The 27,606-nt window shown below is 39.1% G+C and overlaps 1 protein-coding gene across 4 annotated transcripts in view; it reads left to right on the top strand.

Moving 5' to 3' along the window:
• Window positions 1–27,606, top strand: part of MAP2K5 (mitogen-activated protein kinase kinase 5) — a 253,900-nt gene that overhangs the window by 94,242 nt on the left and 132,052 nt on the right. For all 4 annotated transcript variants that reach the window (XM_019809540.2, XM_002928839.4, XM_002928838.4 and 1 more), the window contains 2 exons: window positions 8,440–8,501; window positions 13,762–13,810. In XM_019809540.2, coding sequence (XP_019665099.1) covers window positions 8,440–8,501; window positions 13,762–13,810 — 111 coding nt within the window. The remainder of the gene's footprint in view (window positions 1–8,439; window positions 8,502–13,761; window positions 13,811–27,606) is intronic.

Here is a 27,606-nt window from a genome sequence, read left to right as displayed (position 1 = left end):
TGGTCTGTAGTATTCTTTTCTTATAATGTCATTGTCTGATTTTGGTATCATGTTAATTCTGTCCTCAAAGAGGGAGGTGGAAAGTGTTTTCTCCTCTTCTAGTTTTTGGAAGAGTTTGTGAAGCATTAATGTTAATTTTTCTTTAAACATTTGGTAGAACTCACCAGTGAAGCCATTTGGTTCTGGGGTTTTCTTTGAGAGTAGTTTTTATGGTCAGGTGTCATCTGTTGCCGATTATCAGGAAAAGTCCAAGCAGTTCTGCCTACTGCATCTTAGTATGAAGTTCCCAAGGAAAAGACAGTGCAGTCAGGCACTGGATTTAACAGTGCTTTTACTCAATAAAAAACGAGACACCGCAAGATCAGTTTTGGTAGTGAGTGTCAGTTGCCTGTGACCAACAGCAGGCCCTTCCTGGCAGCCTGTGCAGGGCCTTGGCCTACACACAATGCCTCGTGCTGCAGCAAAAGGATCCTGCACCCCACCCCACTCATGTGGTGTCAGAAATGCTGAAAGCGGGGGGCATGCCTGAGGGCCATTGACACACGTGCTTAAGCAGGACAAAGGAGTGCACATTTAGTCTGAAACAGGGAAAGATATTCCAAAACAAGGAGATAAGCCCAGCACAGACTATGTGGGCTCTTTATCTGCTGGTAGGCAAGTATTCCAGGCCCAAGGCCCATTCTTATGTGGCCAGGTGGAGTTCGAAGAACAGTGCACATAAGACAGTCTTTCTCAGTAGTGTTTTTTAATTGTAGTATAACACATATAATGTAACATTTACCATATTAACCATTTTTAAGTGTGTAGCTCATCAGCTTTAACTGCTACCATCTATCTCCAGAACTCTTTGCATCTTGTAAAACTAAGATTAAACAATAACTCTTCGTTGCTTCCTACCCCTGGCAACCAACATTTGATTTGCGTTTGTATTAATTGGACTACTCTGGGTACCATTTAAGTGGAATCATACAGTATTTGTCTTTTGGGGACTGGCATATTTCACTTTGCATAATGTCCTCAAGTTCATTCCATGCTGTGGTATGTGTCAGAATTTTTTTCCTTTTTAAGACTGAATAATATTTCTGAGTAGTTTTTTGATTACCAATTAATCTCATTACTAATTATAGGTAGTTATAGGTTTATTCAGAATGTCTGTTTCTTCTTGAGTCAGTTTTGATAGATTGTGGCTTTCTAAAATTTGTCCATTTCATCTAAATTATCTGATTTGTTGATATACAGTTGTTCCTAGTATTCGTTTATAATCATTTTTATTTCTGTAAAGTTGGTATTGATTTTCCCTCTTTCATTCCAGAGTTTAGTAATTTGAATCTTCTGTCTTTTTTTCCTTGGTCAGTGTAGCTAAAAGTTGGTCAGTTACTTTGTCTTTTTCAAAGAACTAACTTTTGGTTTCTTTGATTTTCTTTCTTTTTCTACTCTTTTTTTTTTTTAATTTATTTGACAGAGATAGAGACAGCCAGCGAGAGAGGGAACACAAGCAGGGGGAGTGGGAGAGGAAGAAGGAGGCTCATAGTGGAGGAGCCTGATGGGGCACTCAATCCCGTAACACCAGGATCACGCCCTGAGCTGAAGGCAGACACTTAACTACTGCGCCACCCAGGCGCGCCTCTTTTTCTACTCTTATGTCATTCATCTCTGCTCTAATCTTTATTTCTTCTTCTAGCTTTGGGTTTAATTTACTCTTTTTCTAGTTTTTTAAGGTGCAAAGTTAGGATACTGATTTAAGATCTTTCTTATTCAATGTAGGCATTTGCAGCTATACATTTCCCTCTAAGTACTGCTTAAGCTACATCCTGGAAGTTTTGATGTGTTCTGTTTTCATTTTCATTTATTTTGAAGTATTTTCTAATTCCCCACAAAGGAAATCCCTTGTAATTTCTTTCTTGACCCATTTTCAGTTAGAATTGTGTCATTTTCCACATTGAATGTCCTCCTGTTGTTGATTTCTAATATTCTTTTGAAGTCAGAGAACATATTTGATATGATTTAAGTCCTTTTAAATTTATTGAGATTTGTTTTATGCCCTAACATTGTCTGTTCTGTGTTTCATTTGTACCTCGGAAGAGTGTATTCTGCTGTTGTTGGGTGAGATGTTCTTTAGATGTCTGTTAGGTCCAGTTGATTTACAATGTGAAGTATTTTATTTCCTTGTTGATCCTCGGTATAGCTCTGTTATTGAAAGTGGGTTATTGAAGTCTCCAAGTATTATTTTTTGGTTGTCTATCTCTCCCTTCACTTCAGTTTATGCTTCACATATTTTGGTATTCTGTTGTTAGGTGCATATGTGTTTGTAATTGTTATATCTTCATGATGGATTGACTCTTTTATCATTATAAAATATTTTTGTCTCTAGTCACTATATTTGTCTAAAAGTCTATTTTGCCTGATATTAGTATGGTCATCCCAACTCCCTGTTGATTCTTATTTGCTTGTTATATCTTTTGCTCTTGTTTGTTCTTCAACCTGTTTGAATCTCAAGTGCATCTCTTGTAGACATCATAGAGTTGGGTCAGTTTTTAATCTGTTCTGCCAATCTGTCAGTATTTAATTCATTTACATTTAATGTGATTACCAGGAGCGCCTGGGTGGTGCAGTGGGTTAAATGTCTGACTCTTGGTTTCAGCTCAGGTCATGATCTTGGGTTCATGAGATGGTGCCCAATGTCAGGGCGCCATCTAGGCGCCCTGTCTCCCTCTCCCTCTGCCCTTCCTCCCTTCTCTAAAATAATAACTAAATCTTTAATATAATTACCAGCAAGGTGGGGTTCATAACTGCTATTTTACTATTTGTTTTCTTTAAGCCATACATCTTTTATGTTCCTCTATTTCTCCATTACTGCTTTATTTTATGATAAATAGATATTTTTTTAATCTATTGCTTAAATTCTCTTGTAGTTTCTTTTACTATATTTTTTGAGTTATATTTTTGGTTTTCCTAGAGATTATAATTAACATTTTAACTTGTAACAACTGAGTTCAGATTAATATAAACTTTTTTCAAGTAGCTCTATTCTTTCCCTCTCCTTTGTGCTGTTATTGCCATATAAGTTACATTTTTATAAATTGTATGCTTATTAATGCAGATTTACACTTATTGCTTTTGTGCAGTTCTCTTTTCAATCAGTTAGGAGAAGAAGACTTACAAAGAATACATATATCTTGTCTTTTATATTTACCTGTATAGTAATCTTTACCAGTGTATTGTCTTTCTTTGTGTGGATTTGAGTTACTGCCTAGTAGCTTTCCTCTGAAATTCCTTCAGTTTGAAGGACTCCCTTTTATTTCTTAAAATATTTTATTTATTTATTTTAGAGAGAGAGAGAGAGAGCGAGAGTAAACAGGAGGAGAAGCAAGAGGGAGAGGGAGGAGAGATAATCTCCAGCAGACTCCCTGCTGAGCGCAGAGCCCTATGTGGAGCTCAGTCTTACGACCCTGAGATCATGACCTGCATGACCTGAGCCAAAACCAAGAGTCAGACCTTAACTGACAGAGCCACCCAGGTGCCCCAAAGATGACACATTTTTAATACTTTAAGTCCTTACCTTAAAACATTCACTTTACAGTCTATTTTGAACTGTCTTTTTTGAGAAGACTCCTTTCTAGACTTGAGCTATCTAAAACCCCTCTCTCACTGCTCCTTGGCAGCTTCCCTTTACTCCATGCTAATCAGTCCCTGAACATGAAAATTTCCCACTTTTTGAGGTTTGTTCTCCAATTCCCATCTTTCTGTTATTTACCACATCAACTGTCCTAAGATTTTATTGCCCTTTCCTAGATCTGAACTTGTCCTTCGTCCTTGAGAGATTATGTAGACTTTCAGGCATGAGCTCTCACAGTTCATTTGCTTCCACCTGTAGCTCAGCCACACGTGCACCTGACCCTCCTTGCACATGCAGGGCTGCATGAGGTCAGTCCCTCCGCATGGGCATCCACTGGGTGGAGTTCTCTCCACCAGTCACCCTCTCTTTTTTGGCTCTTCCTTGTCTAGAATACAGTAAAATATACCCCAAAAATATGTGGACCAAAAACTATGTACCACCATCTATCATTTCTTCTCTACCCTTCCCATTGCAGTTAAACTTCTTGACAACTTTCTCCCAACCCTAGTACTGTTCCTTCCTTTAGTGTAAACTCTCACTATTTTGATCTCATATTAGTCCTTTATTTCCAGGTATTTATTGAGCACTTTCCTTCAGACGCTGTTCTAAACCTGGGAATGCAGTAGTGAATAGGACTTAATTCCTGTCATTATGGCACTTAAATTCTGGAAGGGGAGGCTGAGAAGAAACACAGTACACTCTCTGAGAGGGCTAAGTCTCGTTAGAACATAAAGCAGGGCAGATGATGACTATAGAAGAGGGGCTAGAAAGGATGGTCAGGAATGGCTTTTTTATGGGAGTGACATTTTAGCAGAGACTTTAATGTCAGTGAGCCACTCAGGGACGGCTTGGGAACATCTTCGAGGAAGATGTAGTATCTGGTATAAATGCACCAGGGTGGGAACAAGCGTGGTATAATCAAGGCCCCACAGGAAGGCTGGAGTGACTCGCAAGTAGCAATGAGAGGCCCTAGGGCTGGAAAGGGGGCCAGAGAAGTAAGCAGAAGCTAGATTGTGTAGGGATGTAAGGAAGTTGTGTTTCAGTCTGAATTGGGATGCCTTTGGAAGGGTTAAAGGAAGGAGAGCCATGATACACCTTCTCATTGAGAAAAACAATCTCCTCAGAAATGCTCAACTATAGCATCTCAGAATAGGCGCCTGCATTTTTGGATTGCCATCTGGGAATACATTTTTTTCCCCAAAAACCCATGTTGTGGAGAAAGAAAGGGAGTATCAAGTATTCCCTTGAGTACTTGAAAGAAAGGGCTCTTTATTTTTTCAACTAACAGAGGCTAAAAGAGCTTCTGAAATTTTTGCTTGTGGTTCCAGATTTTAATTTTATTAGTTTTGATAATAACCATGGTCATTTTAATGAAAATTTTGGGATGAATATGACAGTATTGTTGCTTCTCCTTCATTTACTTCTTGTGTTTATCCTACTTGCAAGACACTGCTTTATATTTTAGCCCCGTATTAGGTTAAGCACAGACCTTATGCCATGAATCCAAGGCTTAGTTGCATGAAAATGATAGCCCTAATTCATCCAGAGAAGCATCCGGTTTGACAGTTGAGATGGGGTTTTTTCCTAATCTATTAGCACTCTTCCTCCCGGTTCCTATGGTGGATAGTGGCATGCAATGAAATGTCTGGCTAGGGGTGGTCTAAGGCCAGGGAACACAGGGAAGTGACAGGTCACAGAGAGCAAACCAGTGATGTCCCCTTAGAATCATGAATAAAAGGTTCAAACCAATTGTGCAAAATAGAGTTTCTAAATCCTTGAATACCAGCTAAACTATCTGAGTGTGTAATGGTGATACCACATTACATTAAACAGTAAGAAAGTTCACATGTGATCCCAGGCTCTATGATGTTATGGGGAAACCTTTTAAACGTTTGCAGTTCTGGGAGTTCAAAGGCTGAGACCTTTCTTTAGCCCTACCATCAGCTGACTCATGGCCGTGACTAGAAAACTTACCTTCCTGGGTCTCAGTTTCCCCCACTTATCAGATAAAGTCACTGGACTAATCTTTAATGTCCCTCTAGCACTAACGTTGGGTGATTTGAAGAGTCTAGGAATTGCCTTTTTGGGATAGAAGTGGTAGTGAAACTCGGTGACCATTCAACTGAAAACTCTCTCATTTTTAGCCTAAGAATTATTTAATTGCACAAAGAGAATTTATTAAGCTTAATAGGAATTCTTGATTCTGAGTGGATCTGCCAGATCCTTTTTTTTTTTTTTTTTTTTTGCCTCTGACAGTTATCTCTAATGATTATGTTAAGGAAAGGATGAATGTGATGACACAAAGCCACTACATAAAGATTCACCCATGTGGATGGCTGAGGAGAGTGGGCTATAACTGAGATTAAATGGATATTTACAGAAACCAGTGGACTACCTCAAAAAGAGATTCTTTTTTGGCTTGTTCTACCAATAAGGGTAGTAATGGACTCTTTGGCCTTTCCATTTAGCTTGTTGACTATTGATTGTCTGTTTAACTAATTAAACCCTGATTTACATCTTATGTAAAAAAAAAAAAAAGTCTCAGGACTTCTTCCATAGTGTATGTGAATGGATTTGCACTCCGGTTGAGGCACTCAAGCTTCCTTTCACTTCACAAGGGACCGGTCCAGTACGCTGCATTTGTCAGTCTTCCGAATACCGGCGCAGAAAGCGTATCTTCTTGAGACTGTTTATTCTTGCAGTTGCCAGTTCATTTGAAAGATCAATGAGAACATGAAATTTTTTTTTTAAAGATTTTATTTATATATTTGACAGAGAGAGAGAGACAGCCAGCGAGAGAGGGAACACAAGCAGGGGGAGTGGGAGAGGAAGAAGCAGGCTCCTAGCGGAGGAAGCCTGATGTGGGGCTCGATCCCAGAATGCCGGGATCATGCCCTGAGCTGAAGGCAGACGCTTAACGACTGAGCCACCCAGGCACCCGAGTTTTCTTACCATATTTTCACTTTTATTGCACCTATAATAAAAATGCTATTTTAGTAGATAAAGATGGTTCAGTTCATTTCAGAAGTGTCTTTTTTTCATTATCTTCCTGGGTAGCACCCAGAGCCAAAGCATCAAGTTGAGCCATACCGTGGTTTTCCAGCTTCTCGTAAGAATCTGGAAACTACACGTCAGAATAGTGTTTCCGCTTTAAACAGGATAAATACAAAGTCAGTACCTTTATATGTATGCAATAGATATCATTTGTTTTTATAGGAGAAATAACTTTTTAGGAAAACTTGACATATAAAATATTCATATTTGTGAAATATACTTCATTTCAAAAGAGTAACATGCTCCATTTCAGTATCATCCAGTAGTATGAGACTTACTTAACAAATCATCCAGTAGTAAAGTAGTTAAATATGGATTTGTAGCCTCTGATTGAAATGGAAATTATGTCTCAAATATCCTGGATAATTCCATTATAGAACTGAAAGACTAGGTTGCCTGGGTGGCTCAGTCAGTTAAGCGTCTGCCTTCCGCTCAGGTCATGATTTTGGGCTGCTGGGATTGAGCCCCACATCGGGCTCCTTGCTCAGCGGGGAGTCTCCTCCTTCCTCTCCCCCTCCCCCTGCTTGTGCTCTCTCTCTATCTCTTTCTCTCTCTCAAATAAATAAATAAAATCTTTTTTAAAAAAGAACGGAAAGACTACACCTCAACTTGACTCAAGGAAAGTTTATTACATGCTGCTAAATAGCTCTCATATGATCATATCATTAATATGAGTGAAGTAGTGGTTCTTTGCGTATCTTTCTGAAATTCTTATATTACTTGTGTGAGATTGAAAATGTAACAACCATACCCAAATTTGTACTTCCGAGTGAATACTGGTTCCTTTAAAATAGTTCCCTGGGAAAGCCGTGCAGTTATTTTCAGCGATGTTACTGTTGCTGTGGTCCCTTCTTTCAGACTGACTGTACCTATCTGGTGAAGTTCACGTGGACTTCAGTTTATCTGTTGATTCATTTGACAGATATTTATCAAATAGCTACTATCTGCTCGTTATGCTCATTTTCAGGTTGATGAAAACCTAAAACGAGTAAACAGCATGGCCTTGTCCTCCTTCTATTTGCAGTCTAATGGTTTTGGTTTTTGGAACTGCTAAAAGCTGGATTTGGTAAAGATGAAAGATGTTAGTGAATACCATTTTAGTGAAAAATATTATGATACAAGGAGATTGGTTTTTTTTTTATTTCATAAAGTGGTTTTCGAAGTGATATCTAAGAGAATTTGTAAAACAGACAAAATCCAAACCATTTTGAACTGAGTATCTTTGGAATAGGTTGATTGCTTGTCTTGGTACTTAATTTGAAGGATAACGTTCATTTAGGTAGATGTTAATATTACTATTTTACTTTATTAGTTTTTTATGTATATTTTGGACCTTATATTCACCACCCTTTGTTTAGTTAATTTGAAATTTCTAAGACAGCGTCCTGGTTTACCTTCGAGAAAACTGTCACATGAAGTACATACCTAAATGTGATTGACCTGTTGGTCTTTAGTTTTGTGTATGTATTTAATTTTACATTAAAATACAGAGTTGTAGCCTGCCCTCGACTAGTTTCTTTGAGTTTTTACATGTATGTGATTATACATTTGGAAATAAAATGGAAATAGCTAGTTATGCTTCATCTGGAAGTATGCTATTATGTCATAAAGAAAATTGGACTAAAAACCAATTCGACCCTAGACATCCAATGCGCAATGTAAGAAGAAGAGAAGAAAAAAATATTCTCCCAGTGAATGCGCAGAGGAGGAGCCCAGTGCAGTATTCTAGTAGTTTTATTTATAATAATGCAACATATCTGTCTCTACAGGGGGATCCTTGGATGTATATAGAAAAATTCCAGAGCATGTCCTTGGAAGAATTGCAATAGCAGTGAGTATATATGGCTTCAACCTTATGAAATTGGGGTGATTGAATCTTTTAGTCAAATCTGTTCCCCGTATATCCTCACGATATTGTTTTCTTTTTCTTCAATCCCTGTTGACTGCCAGCACCTTCTCAACTCGCTTCTCTTGTCATTTTTGCCTTTTCTTCTTTTCATAGACCGACCCACAATAACAGTATAGTCACATGACATGCTTCAGGCTTACCGGAATTGGTACCTGTTCTGCTTTCGTGTGTTAACGGAGACCTTAGTACACTTGCTAACCAGTAACATTTCTAGGTTCTTCAACAAGAAAGCTGTTTGGGGGACATTTTGTAGTTATAGGCATATGATTAGAAAATACTTTTCAAGTCCGAATTACTAAAATAAAACTATTTACAAGAAAACACTACTTTATTCTTAAAGATTTTTGCGGGCTTTTTGTGTTCTTGGTTTTTAATTTTTTCACCGGCGATATCTAGGAATTTATTACCTTTGTGATTAAGAGCAGTCTTCCTGTTTTCTATATTCACACATAAATTGATGAACTATTTCAACTAGACTAACATTACTGTGTAAGCTCCAGATTTGAAATTTGGAATAATGCAGGCTATACAGCGTCTAAAAGAAGTCATGGGGTGGTGTAATAGTAAACAGTTGCTAAACTAAAGGCACTCTGATAGCTTCAGCAGTTTAATGCAGAACAAAGCGATTATACCATGTACCATTTAACTAAATGGCTGATTTTTGCATTCATTATACATCAAACTGACAACTCAAATCCTTTAATCCAACATGGACACTTACTTAGTCTTAGTTCATTGTAATTCACAGCTTTCCTTTTTTCTTCCTAATTATTAGTGTGAACTGCCCAGGGTGATGAGGACTTTCTTTTCTGACGCTGTTGCCAAGTAGCTTCTCACCTGTGTGCTTAGGTAGATTAGTTTAGCATGAAATGTGAGTACTTCAGTCACTATTTTAGATGAAAATGAAAATGTTTCATTCCCTCTTTCAATCTCAGAGGGGAATGAATGCTTTGTGGCTTTTGGCAGTTCTTGGCTCTGAAGTTTAATAACACGTATAATAAAGGGCAAAAAAAGGCAAGGATACCAATTGAAAAAGAAAAGAGTATATGAGTTCTATATACTCAATTATGTGTTGAACTTGGCTAAAGTAGGAATCTGCCTCCTTCAGTCAGAGAAGCATGTACTTCCTGGACGTCACAAACCTTACCTCCCTCTTGCGTAGGGCATCCACACAAGGCCATTGGTCTTTTCAGTTCTACTGGAGTGAGAAGCCTGCAAAGTGATTGGAGTCAGCAAAAATAATAATAATAATAATAATAATAATAATAATAATAATCAGGCTTCAAATACCGGGCTTACCTATTGGGCAATCGAAAACATGACAAAAAATATTTTAGTGAAAGGCACTTAAAATAAATGCTAGCCCAAAGCATTGTTTACATTTGCCCTTACATTTTTAAAAATTAGGGTTCCCCCCCAAAAAATATGTCCAATTTCTTTAGCTTTTATGGCTCATCAGGCCATAGTAATGAAAACTGCCTGTGGCTAGAGTAAAAGAAATGCTTTTGATAATTTTGCTCTTCATCTGCCACTTTTTATAAACTCTGCTGGGGCCTAAGCTTGTATAATGCCTCCAAAGCGTATTTTTTTAATGTAATTTGATTAGGCTACAAACTTGGATAATCCTTTGTTGCAGCTGACAAACGCGAGTAGAAGGATTCCCCCAAATCAAAATTAAGACTAGCAAATTGATGTTTGTAGTAGGTCATCTCTCCTCTACTGTTCTGAAGACAGATCAGCATTGTTCCTTTGAGTTCCCTCCATGAGGCCAAGAAAGCACATGGGTGCTCTTTGCCACGTCAGAAGCAACAGAATCAGAGGAGAGAGGAGAGAAACGGATGTATATTGAATACCTCCTTGTGCCAATGTTTTATGTATAAATATTATGTCATTTAATCTTTATAGCAAACTCTGTAAATTGTAGGTTATTGATCATATTTTATACATGTGCAAGATGAGGTTTAGAAAAATTAAAGTTATCTATAACTAATAAGTAAAGATTTGAACCCAGCACTGTTTCACTCCAGGACTCATGCTCTTTCACTCTGCTTTCCTAAGAGAATGAGAAAAACGAGAGGAAGGCCTGAAAGGGAGAACAAGGTTAAAGAGAAAAAAAATAAAGAGAAAAAAGAAAAGTACATGAGAAAGGAGTGGAGTGACACACACAGTTCCTTCAGATTCTTTTCATGTCTTGGAACCACATTGAGGCCTCTCTTCCTCCCCCCCAGTTAGCTTTGTTTCCCAGGTTCCAATAACCTGGCATGCTGTGGACAGCCAGAGATCCAAGGTTCGTTACAGGATGGACCCCTGTCAGCTTATATGATGTGTTGTTTGAATTTTCTCTTGTAGGATATATGGCAAGAGAATATTTTTCCAGGAAAAAAAAACCATTCACATAAACTGGCTGATTTCAGCCTTCCAACTTGCTCGGTGATTTTTATCCATTTTCCATTTGAATGTGGTCTCCTAGAAAGAGGAATGCCTTTCTGCCATTTCCTGCCATCCTAGCACATTTTATTTTTCCTCTCATTTCTGAAGCAGTGACACTGTGTGCTGTATTTTGAGTGCTAATGTTGATTGAAGTTGTCCCTGAAAGGATGTGCACTTGACATGTCAAGGAGTGAGTGATTGACAGCAGATATAAGTACTTTTAGTGTCAAGGCTTTGTCAAGTCATTGTTGTGAAACCTAGCCTACTGAATGCCAATAATAGCCTCTGGAGTTTCAATGGACAGATTTCTGGCTTCCTCGGCACTGCTTTTTGTATGCTTCAAAAGGAAAACGTAGTCTATTTGGACAAAGTTGGAAGAATCATACATTCTTTTTGAAGCTCTAATAAGATTTCTAATTTTAGTAAGTATCACAAAATCAGCATTTGTTTTACTTTTTTTCTGCCTGATAATCTGAATATATGGATTGCCTTCCCCTTGTGTGTTTTCTGGTCGTTCATTTCTTGTGGGACCAGTTTTTAGTGGTGAGCCATCTTTAATGGGAAGGCTCTATAATATGCAACTAAGCTTATAAATTGAGAAGTTTAACCCTAATTCCAAAACTCAGAGGTGATTACTTCCATGCTAAATAAGATGGCCTCCTACTACTACCCAAAGAGAAAATTGTTTTCATTATTCTTATTTTTATAAGCATTTAAGGAAATGTTTTTCCTGTTTCCTTCCCCTGTTGGTTATCATTATTACTATTTTGATATTTTCTTCCTTTTTTTTTTTTAACTATCTTACTGTCCAAACATATGTGTTTTATTGTAATGCCACTTATTCCAAATCCTGGAAGAAATAATTTGCTATAAAAATGTATTCAGTTCTCTTAAAATAGACAAAATTATTGTGGAAACAATCATACCTTGCTAGCAAACCTTTAGGAGTACATCCCCCTCTAAGAAAAGAATTAAAATATGTTAATCTCTGCTCAGCATTAATTGATATAGATTTTACCTTCTTCTGGATCTTTAGTGTATGGAAATTGGTTTTCTCTCTTTGCATTTCTCTTTTTAGTATTGCTCTTAGTCTTTCTTGATCAACTAAAATCCTTTCAGATTTAGCCGCAGACTTCTTTTCCTCATTTTCAAAATAAATACGTGTAAATCACTCAGTTACTCCTCATAATGGCGGGTTTCCTTGTTTTTATAATCCTGACTCACCTAAAATTTTCTATAATGGAGAATACTTTTAAATTCTGGTAGTAAATTTTGAGTGATAGTGGTTCATTCATTGTATCTGATACATAATTATGAAAAGGCAGCCGTGAAATTGGCAAGTTCACACTCTATGTGCAGACAGGGTCAGTGGGTGTGAATAAAAACACTTACATCCCCTTTGACAACCATTTCTGTATAAAGACTGTTAAAGCCTTTAGTGATTAAACTTCTCATATAGGAGGCAGCACTTGTAACCCATTTACTTAGGGTCTTAGAAACCTCTTTTTTTCAGAATCTTATTTCACTGATGATTCTTAACACAGGCTGTTCAATCAAAAATCCAATCTAATTTGAATGTTTGTATTTTCTCACTTTATTTTCTTGACCTGCCCTTCCAGTGTTTTCTGCGTGACTCCACACATACGCATGCCTCGCCAGCCTGGCCTGGGAGGCTGCTCATCTTGATACACTTTGTTCTTTCCTACCCGAATAGCATTTAAAACATTTTTTGGAAACTTTTTAAAAAAATTATTTTAAACTTACGGAAGAGTTGTAAGATGCTTCCTCCAGATTCCCCAGCTGCTAACAGTTAACCATGTTTGGTATGTGTGTTTTTCCTGAAACATTTGAGAGTACCTTGCAGACCTCATGGCCCTTTACCCCTAAATACTTCAGGTGTATATTTCCTAAGAACAAGGACATTCTCTCACATCATCGCTGTATACTGATCAAAATCAGGAAATCAGCATTGATTTGTACAATGCTATTATCTAATCAGCAGTTCTGACTTAGATTTTGCCAGTTGTCCAGTAATACCCTTTCCAGACCAAAAGAATAAAAATTTCTAGTCCAACATCCAGTCTAGGATTATACATTGTATTTAGTTGTGATGTCTCTGGTCTCTGTTAACCGAGAGCAGTCTCTCAGCATTTCTTTGTCTTTCCTGACCTTGATCTTTTTGAAGAGTACATGGCCCCAGCACTTGGACTGTATATTTTTACCTTGGCCTGAACACTCCCCTCTCTTTCCTTTGTGAATCTGTTACTTAGAGCTCAGCACTTTGGAACAGCCTTCCTGATTATGGGCAGGAAAAGTAATCTCTGTTCCACCCATTGCTTTCATTAGTTAGCTTTTAGAAAATGTCTTTCCTTCATCATAAATGTCATGACTTAAAAAAAAAATTCCACATATGAAAGTACAGGAAAGGAAAGCCTTTCCTCCCTGCCCATTCCACTACTGGGAACTTAGTAGATGGACTTCCAGGTCATGTTACATGCACATATATTCTTTTTTTTCATTCATTGTGCTTTATCCTCAGGATATTTTAATCCCATTAAAGGAAGGAGGGCTGTAGCTTACACATTTGGCATCCTTGAAGAGCCTGGCACAGAAATGGGAGATGTACAGTAGTAAATGCTTATTGGTTTTCAGAGTTTTAAAGGAAGAATTATGGTTGATATGATTATATGTTTACATGTGGAAAGTTCCTGATAAAAATCATCATTGGATTGTTTCTCTTTCTTACATTTAGGTTGTTAAAGGTCTTACCTATTTGTGGAGTTTAAAGATTTTACATAGAGGTATGTACTGCGCTTACAAGTTCTGACTTAATTTGTAAGGTTGGGTGGGGAGCTCTCCAGATGCCTTGATTTTTAAATAAAATAAATGATCTGATATTTAAGCCAGCTGATATATTTGGTAGTCAAAAAGATGGCTGCTTCATAAATGTTTTTCTTATTTTCTCCTTCAGCAGCTTTGATTTAGATAATAAGCATGGTATTTTTGTGATGTTTACCAAACATGTAAAAAGGTATTTCATAGTATTTGAAAAGGACAGGATCTGATTTTTAATCCTGAACTCTAGTTACTGCAAAGCCTTCACTTTGCATCCTTTCCTCTTATTAACACTTCAGACATTACCAAACACTGTGCCTGAAGAGATCGTTTCACATATTTTGAGAGTAAAACTTTAAATAAGGAGTCAGTGAATGCATCAGAAATCAGTCTCCCAGTCGATTAACAGAACACACGAGAAGAATAATCAGATAACTGTTGAATGTTGTGAGAGGAACCGCCCTTTGAATTTTTCACTGTTCCCAAAATGTCTGAATTCATTTGGAGCAAATTATTAAGTGAGAAACAGACTATAGCAAAGCGACTTCAGTGCCTCCCATTACTAACAGTACTGTTTAATTTTACGCACCTGCTCAGCCCCGCTTTATGCACGTTTGGGGAATGCAACAGCATGCACACTGGATGTGATTAAAGGAAAGTTTTAAAAAAAAAAAAAAGGAATGAGCTTTGAGAGAGCGAGTAAACAACGGAGGCCTTCAGCTGTAGTATCACATCGGTCACTGAGGGTTGTTTTTGTTATGGGGGTTTTAATATCCTCGTGATCACAGATTTCTTCTTAAATCCCTCGTCTTCTTTTGAAGAGGATGTGCAGACTTTGACAAGTGAGACTTGCAGTTCTTGAAGGTGTCTATGCGGATTAAATGGAATCACAAACCAAATGTTCCCTGAAAGCCAGTCCAGTCTATTTCTAGAGTGTAGCTGGTGCAAAGTGTGACATAGGGGGAGTGAGCTGAGTTGTGCTCGTGTTACACTTCCTGGGAAGAAGTCGTCATGAGAACACGTCTGGTGAGTGAGAAAAGAATGGAGCATTTTCACCACCAGGGTTAAGAGAGAATGGTATTTAACATAATATGACCTAGATTGCTTCTATTCCCTGTACTCCCACCTCCCCACACTCACCAACCCATAAAGTGGTAATAGCCATTTTAATAGGAGTTAACACAGTGGTCAATTCTTGTCATTCTATTGATTTTTATGGACATCTGCTATCCATTTGACAAAGGAACTCGAAGAAGACATCAATTCTCAATAGCAGAGCCTTCATTAAAAGGCCCTTGCCATGGAAATGCAAATGTTACTATTAAAGTGATCCTTGGGGTCACCCTACACTCTGGGCATGCAGCGTACTTCTGGCTGATGGTGAATCCTCCCTAGCCATAACATTCTGTGAGGGGTCTGAGGAGCACCGAGAACTATAGTGGACAGGGAAATACTGTTTAATTATTCTGCAGTCATCTTTATTTTTTCTTCTTTGCAGTCATTGGTTTTAGTTTTACCCTTTGTTTTGGAGAAATAATTGAATTTTTCTTTGAAATGGGATCTTGATAGGCATGTTTCAAATAGATGTATGCCTGGGATCTAAAAGTAAAGTCTAAGGTGTATGTCAGATTCACAGAACAACCATCTGTAACCACTGCGGCCAAGTGTGGTCGACCAGAGCCTCTCAGAGGCGAGTAGGTCCTCCCAGCTCTGGATGCAACTTGAGCCAAGAAAAGGTTTTCTGGCCAGTTACTGTGAAAACCTTCACTTTCTGTACAATTGCATCCCTTCCTCTTACTAACATTTCAGATATCACCATACAGTGTTCCTTAAGAGATTGCTTCACATACCTTGGTGGCCTTAGTGGCTTTCCTGATTGAGGACATAACGGTTTCAAAAAGGAATTGTGAACTCGTACTTCTCTTCTCAGTCTTTGCTGGCCAGCTGAATTCCTACACGGTCACCCCCTGTAAAATGCTACTAGTTAAGGGAAGAAGATATTGTGAGGGGCTGAGTGGAGACAGTGGTAGTAGGCCAGCAAACCCTCCCAAGGGACGTCAGTTTTCAATAAATGCCAGTAAGTGGGTGTGCATCTGCGTCTGTATAGATGGAAAGACGAATGAATTACAGCACAGGTGAGCAGTTATTCCCCAGTAATTATGGGTTCTCGACGAAAGGAATCATATACTGTGGTAATGCACCTCATTAAATATATGCTTAGCTCTAGAGTTTCCTGGTTATTCATGGAAACTTTTACCTTCTGGATTTAAAGTATGTATTTTTATGGGGGCGCCTGGGTAGCACAGTCGTTGGGCGTCTGCCTTCGGCTCAGGGCGTGATCCCGGCGTTAGGGGATCAAGCCCCACATCAGGCTCCTCCACTGGAAGCCTGCTTCTTCCTCTCCCACTCCCCCTGCTTGTGTTCCCTATCTGGCTGGCTGTCTCTCTGTCAAATAAATAAATAAAATCTTTAAAAAAAAAATAAAGTATGTATTTTTATGGAAGAGTAGAAGAAGCAAGGTGTCCCTGAAGACTTTTGTGGAACATTGTAATGAGAAATTTTCTCTCGATTGAGTAGTTGTTAACTTAATATTTTAGAGGTTTTGTCCATATTTAATAACTTGGATTCCATAAAAATAAGATTAAAGATGCCTTTTTATTTACCAAAAAGCTATTTAATTTTCTCCCTGATTAAAAAATTATAGCTTTTTAGATCAGTTCAATCAGGCAATTAAAGATCAGAGCTTCCAAGTTCAGCTAAGGCAATTAAATAGGTAATACACTTGTTTGTACACTTTTGCTATATAAGCTCATTGCTGTGCCTTCTTAAAAGCCCATGTACTCGTTTTTGCTTTCTCTAAATGAACGATGATGGGAATTCTAGCTGAATATGTGTCACATTGTCAAATCAAAGGCAGTGGTCCTTCTGTGGGGGTGGGGGCGAGGGGGGAGAGCCGCTACAGGTACCGTGAGAACAGAGTGAACAGAAGATGATGTGGAGAATCGCTCATGAGTGATCTGTTTCTTTCTCCTTTGTCTTGGTCTAAGTACCCGTGTTCTCCTCCAATCATCATTTCCTTCCCTACAAATGCTGCCCCTAGAGCCAGGGTCTGTACTTATGAACACAAATTTTAAAAGATGAAGAAATGGAAATGCATTCAGTTACCTAATGAGAAGAGAATACTGTTTCTCACATTTAAATGGCTTCCTTGGAATACTGCAGTCCTGGATTTTTAGCTGTAGAACATAAATGCGTAAATAGTATCCTTTGGAATTTATAAAACACAGTTAATGACTTCCAGACAAGCTGGCAAAAATTAAGAGTCTTTCCCGTAGCGCATATTCAGTGAGGACTGTAGAGTGGGCCGAACTCTGAGCAGCAGCAGTGACAGACCACCCACCCCACGAGGCTTGTTAGTCTGACACAGGCTTGTTCCTTTGATGTGTATAATGTTCACTGGACATTTTTTTGGAATTAAATCATAACACTTACTGTTCATAATGGATTATCAAAATATTATATTCAATAAGTTTTTTTTAATTTTTAAATTTTTTTAAGATTTTATTAGAGAGCATGAGTGGGGGGAGGGGCAGAGAGAGAGAAGTACAAGCAGACTCCCCACTGAGTAGGGAGCCCACTGTGGGGCTCGATCCCAGGTCCCTGAGATTATGACCTGAGCTGAAGTCAGACACTTAACCAGCTGAGCCACCCAGGCAACCCATCAGTAAGGTTTTACTACTGTTTATTTTGTTCTTGTAAAGATTTGGTTGAGATAGATATGCAAGTACTTCATAAACTATCAAATGCTAATAATGAGCACAAGTTTTTATTGTATAATAACCGTGAATTAATCACTTTATCCAGTTTAAGCACATACCACTTCCAGATTAAGCCAGGAAGAGAGTTTATTATTCCTTGTATTACCGGGTCAAAAATTATGAAAACCTTTTCTGTAAGATAGACATGCGGTATCACATGAGGATGTAATTATTAAAAATGTTTGAAAGTTCCATCAGGATTAACTACTGTGGAAAATTGTCTTTATTAAACAGCACATGTGTGAGCCCTGTAAGCATAGCATGTACTGACTAGGTAAAAACAAAGAAAATGAACAGTGAGAAAGTCTGGTAGACCAGATTTGACATTACAGCAAACATTGCAGCTTAACTTCAAAACATACATCGCCACTAATGAGGTGAGAGCCCTGCATATTAATAAACCTGCAGCTCCAGCCATAGCCATCATTACCCACATCAAACATAAATACAAGATTAACACCTGTGCCATTTCTTTGGAAGATGTGAGAATGCCCTGGCAGTAACTGCTCTCTCTTTCCCTGAGGATAAAAAATAGAAGTGGAAGCGTAATGAGAATAGAGCTTAGATTAAGAAAATAAAATTGGCAATCAGGCTAGGGCAATCTTAGACAGATGGAGAAGTTTATGGAAAGGAAAAAACCTAGATAGTTGGTGTCCCAGGACATTTTTTGTATATATGAACCTGGTTCATTTCATCTGCTTTCTCTAGTAGGAGAGTTTTTTAAATATTTTTGCATCTATATAAATATATTTTTTAAAAAATTTTTTAAAGATTTTATTTATTTATTTAAGAGAGAGTGAGAGCACACGCGCACACACGTGCCAGGGGAAGGGCAGAGGGAAAAGGAGAGAATCTCAAGTAGACTCCACACTGAGCGCAGAGCCTGATGCCGGGCTTGATCTTGTGACCCCGAGATCACGACCTGAGCCAAAACCAAGAGTTGTACGCTTAACCGACTGAGCCACCCCGGTGACCCTATATTTTTAATTTTTTATGTTATTCTGAAGGCAGATGCTATGCAAATAGATTTGTGTTTAGAGAAACTAAGTCTTGTGGTTTCAACATGCATGTTGGAATGTTATTTTCTGCTCCTGGCTTTACTTGTTATAGATCTGGCCTCACCCAGATCTAATTGGTCTACCTTAGATTCCAAAGTCGTGTGGTTTGTTCAGTCATTTAGCAACTATTTATCTAATACCAGCCATGTTCCAGGCACTGCTCTAAGTACTTGGGATACATTAGTATTTAAAAAAAAAAAAAAAGATTCCCACACTCATGGAACTCATTCTAGCAGAGGTGGAGCAGGGTTGGGAAGGAATCCATAAATAGTAAACATAATAAAAAATAAATACAGTGTGTTAGAAGATGGCTAGTAATATGGAGAAAAGAAAAAGTAGATCAAGCTTGTAGCAGCCGAAGGGTAGGTTGCAGTGTTTCCAGGGTAGCCCGCAGAGAGATGAGCTTGGAGCAGAAGCTTGGAGGAGGAGAGGAGCTGGTCAAGTAGGTATATGGGGGCATAGAGCAGAAGACACCAGGTGGGATGTGTTTGGAGTGTTCACAGAACAGCAAGGAGGCCTGTGTGTTCTGTTAGGAACCGTGGCAGCAATCCAGGTGAGTTACAGAGGCTCAGATCAGGGAGACATTTGTGAAGATGGGGAGAGGTGGTCAGATTCTGGATATATTTTAAACATAGAATCAATAGAATTTCCCAATGGATTGCTTGTGGGTGTAAAGAGAAAGGAGTCAAAGTTGCTTGAAGTTTCAACAGTAGTTCAGTGTGCTAAAAGATGTTTTTTCTGCTACTTTTTTCTGTTAAAAGGGAGCCCTTGGGGTGCCTGGGTGGCGCAGTCGTTAAGCGTCTGCCTTCGGCTCAGGGCGTAATCCCAGCGTTCTGGGATTGAGCCCCACATTAGGCTCCTCCGCTGGAAGCCTGCTTCTTCCTCTCCCACTCCCCCTGCTTGTGTTCCCTATCTGGCTGGCTGTCTCTCTGTCAAATTAATAAATAAAATCTTAAATAAATAAATAAAAGGGAGCCCTTCACTAAAATTAAAAAAAAAAAAACAGATAATATAAGTGCCGACAAGAATATGGAGCAACAGAAACTCTCCTGCATTGCTGGCGGGGATATGAAATGGTACAGCTACTTTGGGAAGCAGTTTGACATTTTCTTGCAACATGAGCCAGCAGTCTCATGCCTAGTGGCTTGATTCACAGTCACCCCAAACTGGAGACAACCCAGATGTCTTTTAGACAGTGAATGAATAAACAAGCTGTAGTTAATCCATACAGCGGGATACTACTCAGTAATAATAGAACAAACTACTGATACAGGCAACATGGACAGATATCAAAGACTTTATGCTAGGTGAAAGAAGTCAGTCTCAATGGGCTACCTATTTTGTATTCCACTTATACGACATTCTGGAAAAGGCAAAACTATATAGATAGAAAATGCATGGATAGGGGTGCCTGGGTAGCGCAGTCGTTAAGCATCTGCTCAGCTCAGGGCGTGATCCCGGCGTTCTGGGATCGAGCCCCACATCAGGCTCGTCCGCTGGGAGCCTGCTTCTTCCTCTCCCACTCCCCCTGCTTGTGTTCCCTCTCTCGCTGGCTGTCTCTCTGTCAAATAAATAAATAAAATCTTAAAAAAAAAAAAAAGAAAGAAAAGAAAATGCATGGGTAGTTGCCAAAGGGTAGAGGGCGGGCTGACTGTAAAGCTCTGAGGGAATTTTGGGGAATGTTAGAAATGTTCTCTACCTTGATTTTGGTGGCAGTTACACAACTGTACGTATTTGTTAGAACACATAGATCTAGGGCACCTGGGTGGCTTGTTAATTAAGCGTCTGTCTTTGGCTTGGGTCATGATCCCAGGGTCCTGGGATCAAGCCCTATGTTGGGCTCCCTGCTCAGCTGGGTGCCTGCTTCTCCCTCTCCCTCTGTGATCTCTCTCGCCTTCACTCTCTGTCAAATTAATAAAATCTTTAGGGGCGCCTGGGTGGCACAGCAGTTAAGCGTCTGCCTTCGGCTCAGGGCGTGATCCCGGCGTTATGGGATCGAGCCCCACATCAGGCTCCTCTGCTGTGAGCCTGCTTCTTCCTCTCCCACTCCCCCTGCTTGTGTTCCCTCTCTCGCTGGCTGTCTCTATCTCTGTCAAATAAATAAATAAAATCTTTAAAAAAATTAATAAAATCTTAAAAAAAAAAAAGAACACATAGATCTATACATCTGGAAAGTGTGAATTTTACTGCAGTAAATCAGACAAAGAAAGAAAGAAAGAAGGAATTCTCATCTTAGCAGTGTGGAAGAAGCTGTACTTTAGAAAGAGGTTTCCCCTGCCAGAAAGGCAAACCATTCTTTCAAAGAATCTCGGTGATTCTGTCATTATCACCATACCTTATGGTTCCTGAAAAATCCTACCTACGTTTGGTCTAGCAAATGAGTATGTTAAAAAAAAAAATCCCTGATGATTTAAAGGACATTTGCAATGTCAGAAAGAGAAAGAGAGAAACTTAAAAGTAGCTGTTGTCGGGGCGCCTGGGTGGCACAGTGGTTAAGCTTCTGCCTTCGGCTCAGGGCGTGATCCCGGCGTTATGGGATCGAGCCCCACATCAGGCTCCTCTGCTATGAGCCTGCCTCTTCCTCTCCCACTCCCCCTGCTTGTGTTCCCTCTCTCACTGGCTATCTCTATCTCTGTCAAATAAATAAATAAAATCGTAAAAAAAAAAAAAAAAAGTAACTGTTGTCATTGGCCAGCAATTGGGAGCATCTGGAAATTGGACAAAATCTTTCCTTAGTTAAGCCACTTTTTCTCTTAGGTATTAGTAAGAGCCCCAAGTGTTCAGCAATGACTTGGCCCAACTTAGACAACTTAAAAAGCTCAATTTCTAAGGAGGAATAAAGCTTTATTTGAATTCCCAGTTGAGTCACACTGCTTGACTGCGTTGTTGTGTGACCCTGGAAAGGCAGGTCTCTCCTGCTCTCTGGGTCTCAGTTTCCTCTTATATACATTGAAGGGATGGCTAGGTGTTCAACTCAAGTTCCTTTAAGTGCCAGAATTCCGTACTCTGTGATCCAGGACCGACGAAGTGTGACAGGCTAGTGAGGTAAGGGAATAAGGCTAATCAGAGAGGTATATGGGAGAAGAAAGAAAAAGATTGGGAATCCCCAAAAGTAGATTATGCTATGGAAATAATAATAGTAGTAATAGTAATAATAATGAATATTTATAAAGCGTTACTCTGTATCAGACACTGCCCTAAGTGCTTGATGTGTCTAGACTACTTTGTGTCCATTCAAAGTGGAGAATTCCAGGAAGTGTGAAATCGTTTAGAACTGAAGAGGAGATACTGTGAAATGCAAACAAATAATTGAGAATTAAAGCAGTGTGACTTAGCTAAGAAAAGGGGTGCCAGGGTCCTGGGATCAAGGGTCATGTCAGGCTTCCTGCTCAGCGGGGAGACTGCTTCTCCCTCTGCCCCTCCCCCCACTCATACTTGCACACACTCTCTCAAATTAATAAAATTTTAGAAAGAAAGAAAGAAAGAAAAAAAGAAAGAAAGAAAGAAAGAAAGAAAGAAAGAAAGAAAGAAAGAAAGAAAGAAAAAGAAAATGGGTGCTTTCTAAACCAGACTGGTACAGTAAAATCAAAAGACATCTTTAAGGGGAAAGGGTTTTTCAACTATAAAGTATACTGAAATAAAGTAATTTTCACTAACAAAGAATTATAAAAAGAACATGTTGGGACACAACATGGATGGAAAGCAAGGGCATTTTAAAAATCTTTTTATTTTGAAATAATTGTAGATTCACAGGAAGTTGCCCAAAAAAGTACAAAAGGGTCCCATGCAAGGGTATTCTTTTTAAGGAAGGCATTTGGAAGAGAATTGGAGGCTGATAATCCAAAAGAATGTAGGCAGGTAAATGTTATATATATTTTCAAATGCCTTTTACATGAGATCAATATAAACTTTAAGATTTAAAAAATGTTAGAAGAATATTTGTATTCCATCCCCAAATTATTTTATTGTATTTATTAAATGAGAGAAGAGGTTGAGATGGTGGAAGTAAAACCTTTGAATTCCTCAGGAAAGAAATGTTGATGTCAAGGTGGCAGTGTTAAACAATACCTTTGTGGATAGTGAATTTGGGATTTTTGCAGAAACTAATTAGGGAATGATCATTTGCCGGCTAAAGTGATTCTTTAGGGAAAGGATTGTTGGAAAGCATTACTATCAGTAGAAAACGAACCTGGTTAATTTTAAGTAACTTACGAAAAATGTGCACAAAACTTTCATAACAACCTCTTTTGTAGAGATGTCCTCAGTGTGTGCTTACTCATAGGTTATGATGAGTTTGTTATCTAAGCCGTATTTTTGCTATCTGGAGGAACAGTCACGGTTTTTTTTTTTTAAAGAACTGGTTAGTGTTTGAGCAGCCCAACTCATTTAGAAAGGAATCATCCCCAGCTGGTTTTATGTTGAACATGAGAGGCTGAGAGAGCCAAGGTGCGGGGGCTCCTTCCCTGAGCACTGTGACTGTTTCAGTCAAGTGTGTCTGGAAGGGGCATTTGTGTTAAGCAAGTGCTAGTGAGAGAAGCAGTTACCTTGGCTCCTGTTTTTACGCCCTTTAAATACTGTCCTTTAAATGTAAATACTAATCACATGCCGACACTGCAGTAGATCACGACTCACGAACATTTGTGTTTTTGAGAAAAAAAAATAGACTTAGCCCATTAACTGAGGTAAACAAACTAGTTTAATGACTGTGGGTTGTTGGTTTTTCTCCAGCTCTGACAATCCACACAAATGAATGTCTCTAGAAATTAAGCCTCCTTCCCCACATTGGTCATTCATTCTCTTTGCCTCGGGTAATCACTGGGGATTTCTGTATTCGTGATAATGATCTTCAAAAGACAAGAAACCCCATATGACGTGACTTAAAAGTATTCTTTTAAAAGCATATGTGTCTAGAATGTATGAAGAACTCTGAAAACTCAACAGTGAAGAGACACAAAGAGACATTCTACTGGAGCGGATTTACAAATGGCAGACAAGCACATGAAAGATGTTCGGCCTCATTAGCCAAATTAAAACCACAGTGAAGTATTAATACACACCTACTAGAATGGCTAAAATTTAAAAATAGAGGTAACACCACATGCTGATGAGGATGCAGAGAAATGAAATTGCTTACACATTGCTGATAGGAATAGAAAGTGATACAGCCCCAGTGGAAAACACTTTGGCATTTCTGAAAAATTTAAACATGCAACTACCATCCAGCCCAGCAGTTGCACTCGTGACCATTTATCCCAAAGAGGTGAAGACGTAGGCTTACACAAAAACCCGTACACAAATGTTCATAGCAGCTTTATTCATAATAGCCCGAAACTGGAAACAGCCCAGATGTCCACCGGTGAGTGAGTAATTAAACACTGTGCTGTATTCTGCTGCTCAGCATAAAAAGAACTCTGGAGAATTACGCGGAGTGAAAAAAAGCCAGCACAAAAAGTTACATACTACCGGTATGATTCCATTTTTTATAATATTTTTCAAATGACAAAATTATAGAAATGGAGAATAGATTAGTGGTTTCCAGGAGCTAACGAGAATGTTCGGGGGCCAGAGGGAAGTGGGTGTGGCTAGAAAAGAGTATGATGATGGACATGCCCTCTGTCTTGACTCTGTCCGTGTCAGCACCCTGTCTGTGATATTGTGCTATATGGTTCTCCAAGGTGTTACCAGGGATAGAGGGCACACAGGTATCTCTGTGTTGTGTCTTAAACTGCATGTGAATCTACAATGATCTCCAAAAAAAAGCTTAATTTAAAAAAAAATGTGATGTTTCTATAGTTGTGTGTGTGGGTGGTCTACTTAATCAGAGAGGGTTTTTCCTGGACTTAGTTTTTCTTTCTCCTATGCATCAGTGATAGGATTTATCATAGCAGAGTCATCCCTTTTGGGACATCTCTAACAGGGAGGAGAAGAACCCAGGAGAATTACCATGCAGGCCGCCTCCCCCCTCCCCCTTTCGGAAATGAGTATCCTTGGAAGCCTTAGAGGAGAGAGAGGAGATAATGTGCCATACAAAGAAGGAATACAAGTGGGAGAGGGTAGTTAGTTCCCCAGTCATCTCCCCTAAAGTCCCTCTACCTTGCTGGGGGTTGGGATTTAATGTCGATTATGCAATTGTTGTGTGTTTTGACTCACAGGTTTTTATAGTACCCTAAAGGGGTCCCTTGTCCCACCACCCAGCAGGTTGCACTCTGTATGTGGCCTGATGCATGTTTGATTCACCGAGCCCCTCACACAGCTCTGATCATAGCTCTGTCTTGTAAGCAGACCAGGAAGTTTAGTCGGTTCTCAGAGGAAGACAGGAACACCTGTGTGATGGTCATTTCTGTTGGTGAGAGGTTGGAGGCCACAGTTAATGTATGGCACTGATTATATGCCACTGCATGTTTGTTAAATGAATAAATTGAATCATAACTTTCTAGGAATAATGTTTTTCTCCTAGAACTTTTTCTGTGAGAAAAAAGTGTACTGTAGTTTTATGTAGCTTCATTGGCAGTTATCCTTTGTTGCCCTTTCTAGTAGTAAAGTAAGGGATTTATCCTCAGAACCGTTGATAGAATGTGGAGCTGCTACAAGACCTCTCCACACCTGTTCTTTTCTCCAAAGACCTGGTTTGAAGTGATCAGCACCATGGAAATCAAGTACATCATTTTACTGTTGGAGTATGAAGTTCCCTCCGGACTGCATGCAACAATAATTATTATCATTCCCTGAATGCCTTCCAGATACTACCGTATTAGATCTTTCGTGTATATTACTTCATTGGAGCTTCTTGACAACCTTGCAAGAAAAGTATCATTGGAGCCCATTTTTAGATGATGAAACTAAGGCTCAATAAGGCTAAAGAATTTAGTCATAAGCAGGGCAATCAGGAGTTGGTGGTCTCATGGAAGAGCTCTGGTTTTAGGGTCAGACCCAGGTTTAAGTTCTGCTTCTGCCTCTTACTTCAACTTTGCTGTGTGATCTTCGGTCAGTTCCTTAACCTCTTTGAGGTCACAGCACTGTGCCTGGGACATAATAGCTATTGTATAGTTCAAAGAATGCTTCACAAGAAAAGCAGCAAGAGGATATGTGGGAGAACAGTTAGAACCTTCCCCAAACTTTCCTCCATATCTGTGAGAAGTGGAAAAATCTAAAATAAAACATCTGAAGATCAGCCATCCCTTCAGTGCCAAAGCTGGGATAATAGTCCAGCTGCTAAATTCACATGAGGTGGATCTTATAAATACAGTGCAGTTTGTTAAGGCTTCAGACTTAGGGTTGGAGGGGCAGCTGGGTGGCTCAGTCAGTTAAGCATCTGACTTTGGTTAGGTCATGATTTCAGAGTGTTGGGATTGAGCCCCCCACTAGGCTCCTTGCTCAGAGAGGAGTCTGCTTGTCTCTTTCCCTCTCCCTCTGCCCCTCACCCCTACTTGTGCTCTCTGTCTCTCTCTCAAATAAAATCTTAAAAAAAGAAAAGACTTAGGGTTGGAGACTCTAGTTGTATAGCCATAGGCAAGTGATTTTATTAATTTGAGCCTCAATTTACTCATCTGTAAAGTGGGGCTAATGATATTTATCTCAATGGTTATAATGAGAACTAAATGAGTTAATAATGCATGTGATGATAATGCATTTAGCTCGGTGGTTTTCATATACAAGTGCTACAGAGCTATGAGCTGCTAGAATTTTTATTTCTTTCTTTCTTTTTTTTTTTTTTTAATTTAAGGAAGGGAGGAGCAGAGGAAGAGGGAGAGAGAGAATCTCAAGCAGGCTCCACTCTCATTGCAGAGCCCAAAACGGGGCTCAAATTTAAGAGCTGGATGCTCAACCGAGTCACCCAGGCACCCCTTGAATTTTTATTTCTTTTAAACAATTTACTAGAGCTGGTCTTGTGGACATGGTGTTTCAAGTCAAGTCTATAATCAAAATGCATCTTACAGTTTGATTATGCATTTAATGTCGTATTCTATTGCTTTCTTTCCTTTTTCACTGAAAAGCTTTTGTAGTCAGTAGGAGTCTTACAATTCATGGTATCTTAGATATGGAAAGGTAGGTTCTTCCAGAGCTGCGAGAGGACATATGTCCCTTCTGAGTCCCAGGAACTTGTTCCTCCACACCTGCTCTTTCTCTCACACTGACCAGAATATGTACATATTGCTAGGTAGGAATCTAAAATCTACTATGCTAGAAGAGAGCCTATTTTACTTACTGTGAGAGGATTGAGGGAAGACACAAGCCATTTTGCCCTTGGTATCAGCCTTGTAGATGCTGCGTGTCTCTTGCCTTTCTCATACATGAAGGCAAAAATCAGGTTTGTTGCCTCCATTCTGAATAGAATCATGAGACTCCAGATAATAGCTGCCATTTCAGATAGCTAATTATACTGCTTAATTTTATTTAAGGCTTTGCAAGAATATTTAGATGACCTACCCTTTATTATGTGATGGGGTGATTAGAATAACTTTTATATTGCATTGTGGTTTTCTTTTATGCGTGTCCCTGTTGTGCACAGATGAACTTGTAATGCAGAATGTCGGCATAGTCTATATTTAATTGTACCTGCTGTTCTCATTCATTAGAATGCAGTCCCCAAGAAATAACTAGATAGATATATTAGTTGTTGTCTTTTCATAAGACAATTAAACATAATGAAAGATAAGGAAAGGAGGTTCCTGCAGCACCCTTGGAACAGTGCTAGGAGAGGGTACCAGGAGGGGAGACCTGCTAATGTGTCCTCTGGCTTCTGGCAAACTCAGAGTGGCTTCCTGGCATGCAAGCAAAACCATGTAATTGTTTTGTGGAGGGAAGACGTTGAAGAGAAGTTTATTTCTGCTTTCATTGTCAGCCACAACAGAGCCGCGTGCCGTATATCCAAACTGAGATCACGTT

The sequence above is a fragment of the Ailuropoda melanoleuca genome, chromosome 5 (genome assembly GCF_002007445.2).
Source record: "Ailuropoda melanoleuca isolate Jingjing chromosome 5, ASM200744v2, whole genome shotgun sequence".
Taxonomy (NCBI): domain Eukaryota; kingdom Metazoa; phylum Chordata; class Mammalia; order Carnivora; family Ursidae; genus Ailuropoda; species Ailuropoda melanoleuca.
This window is presented reverse-complemented; position numbering and strand designations above follow the sequence as displayed.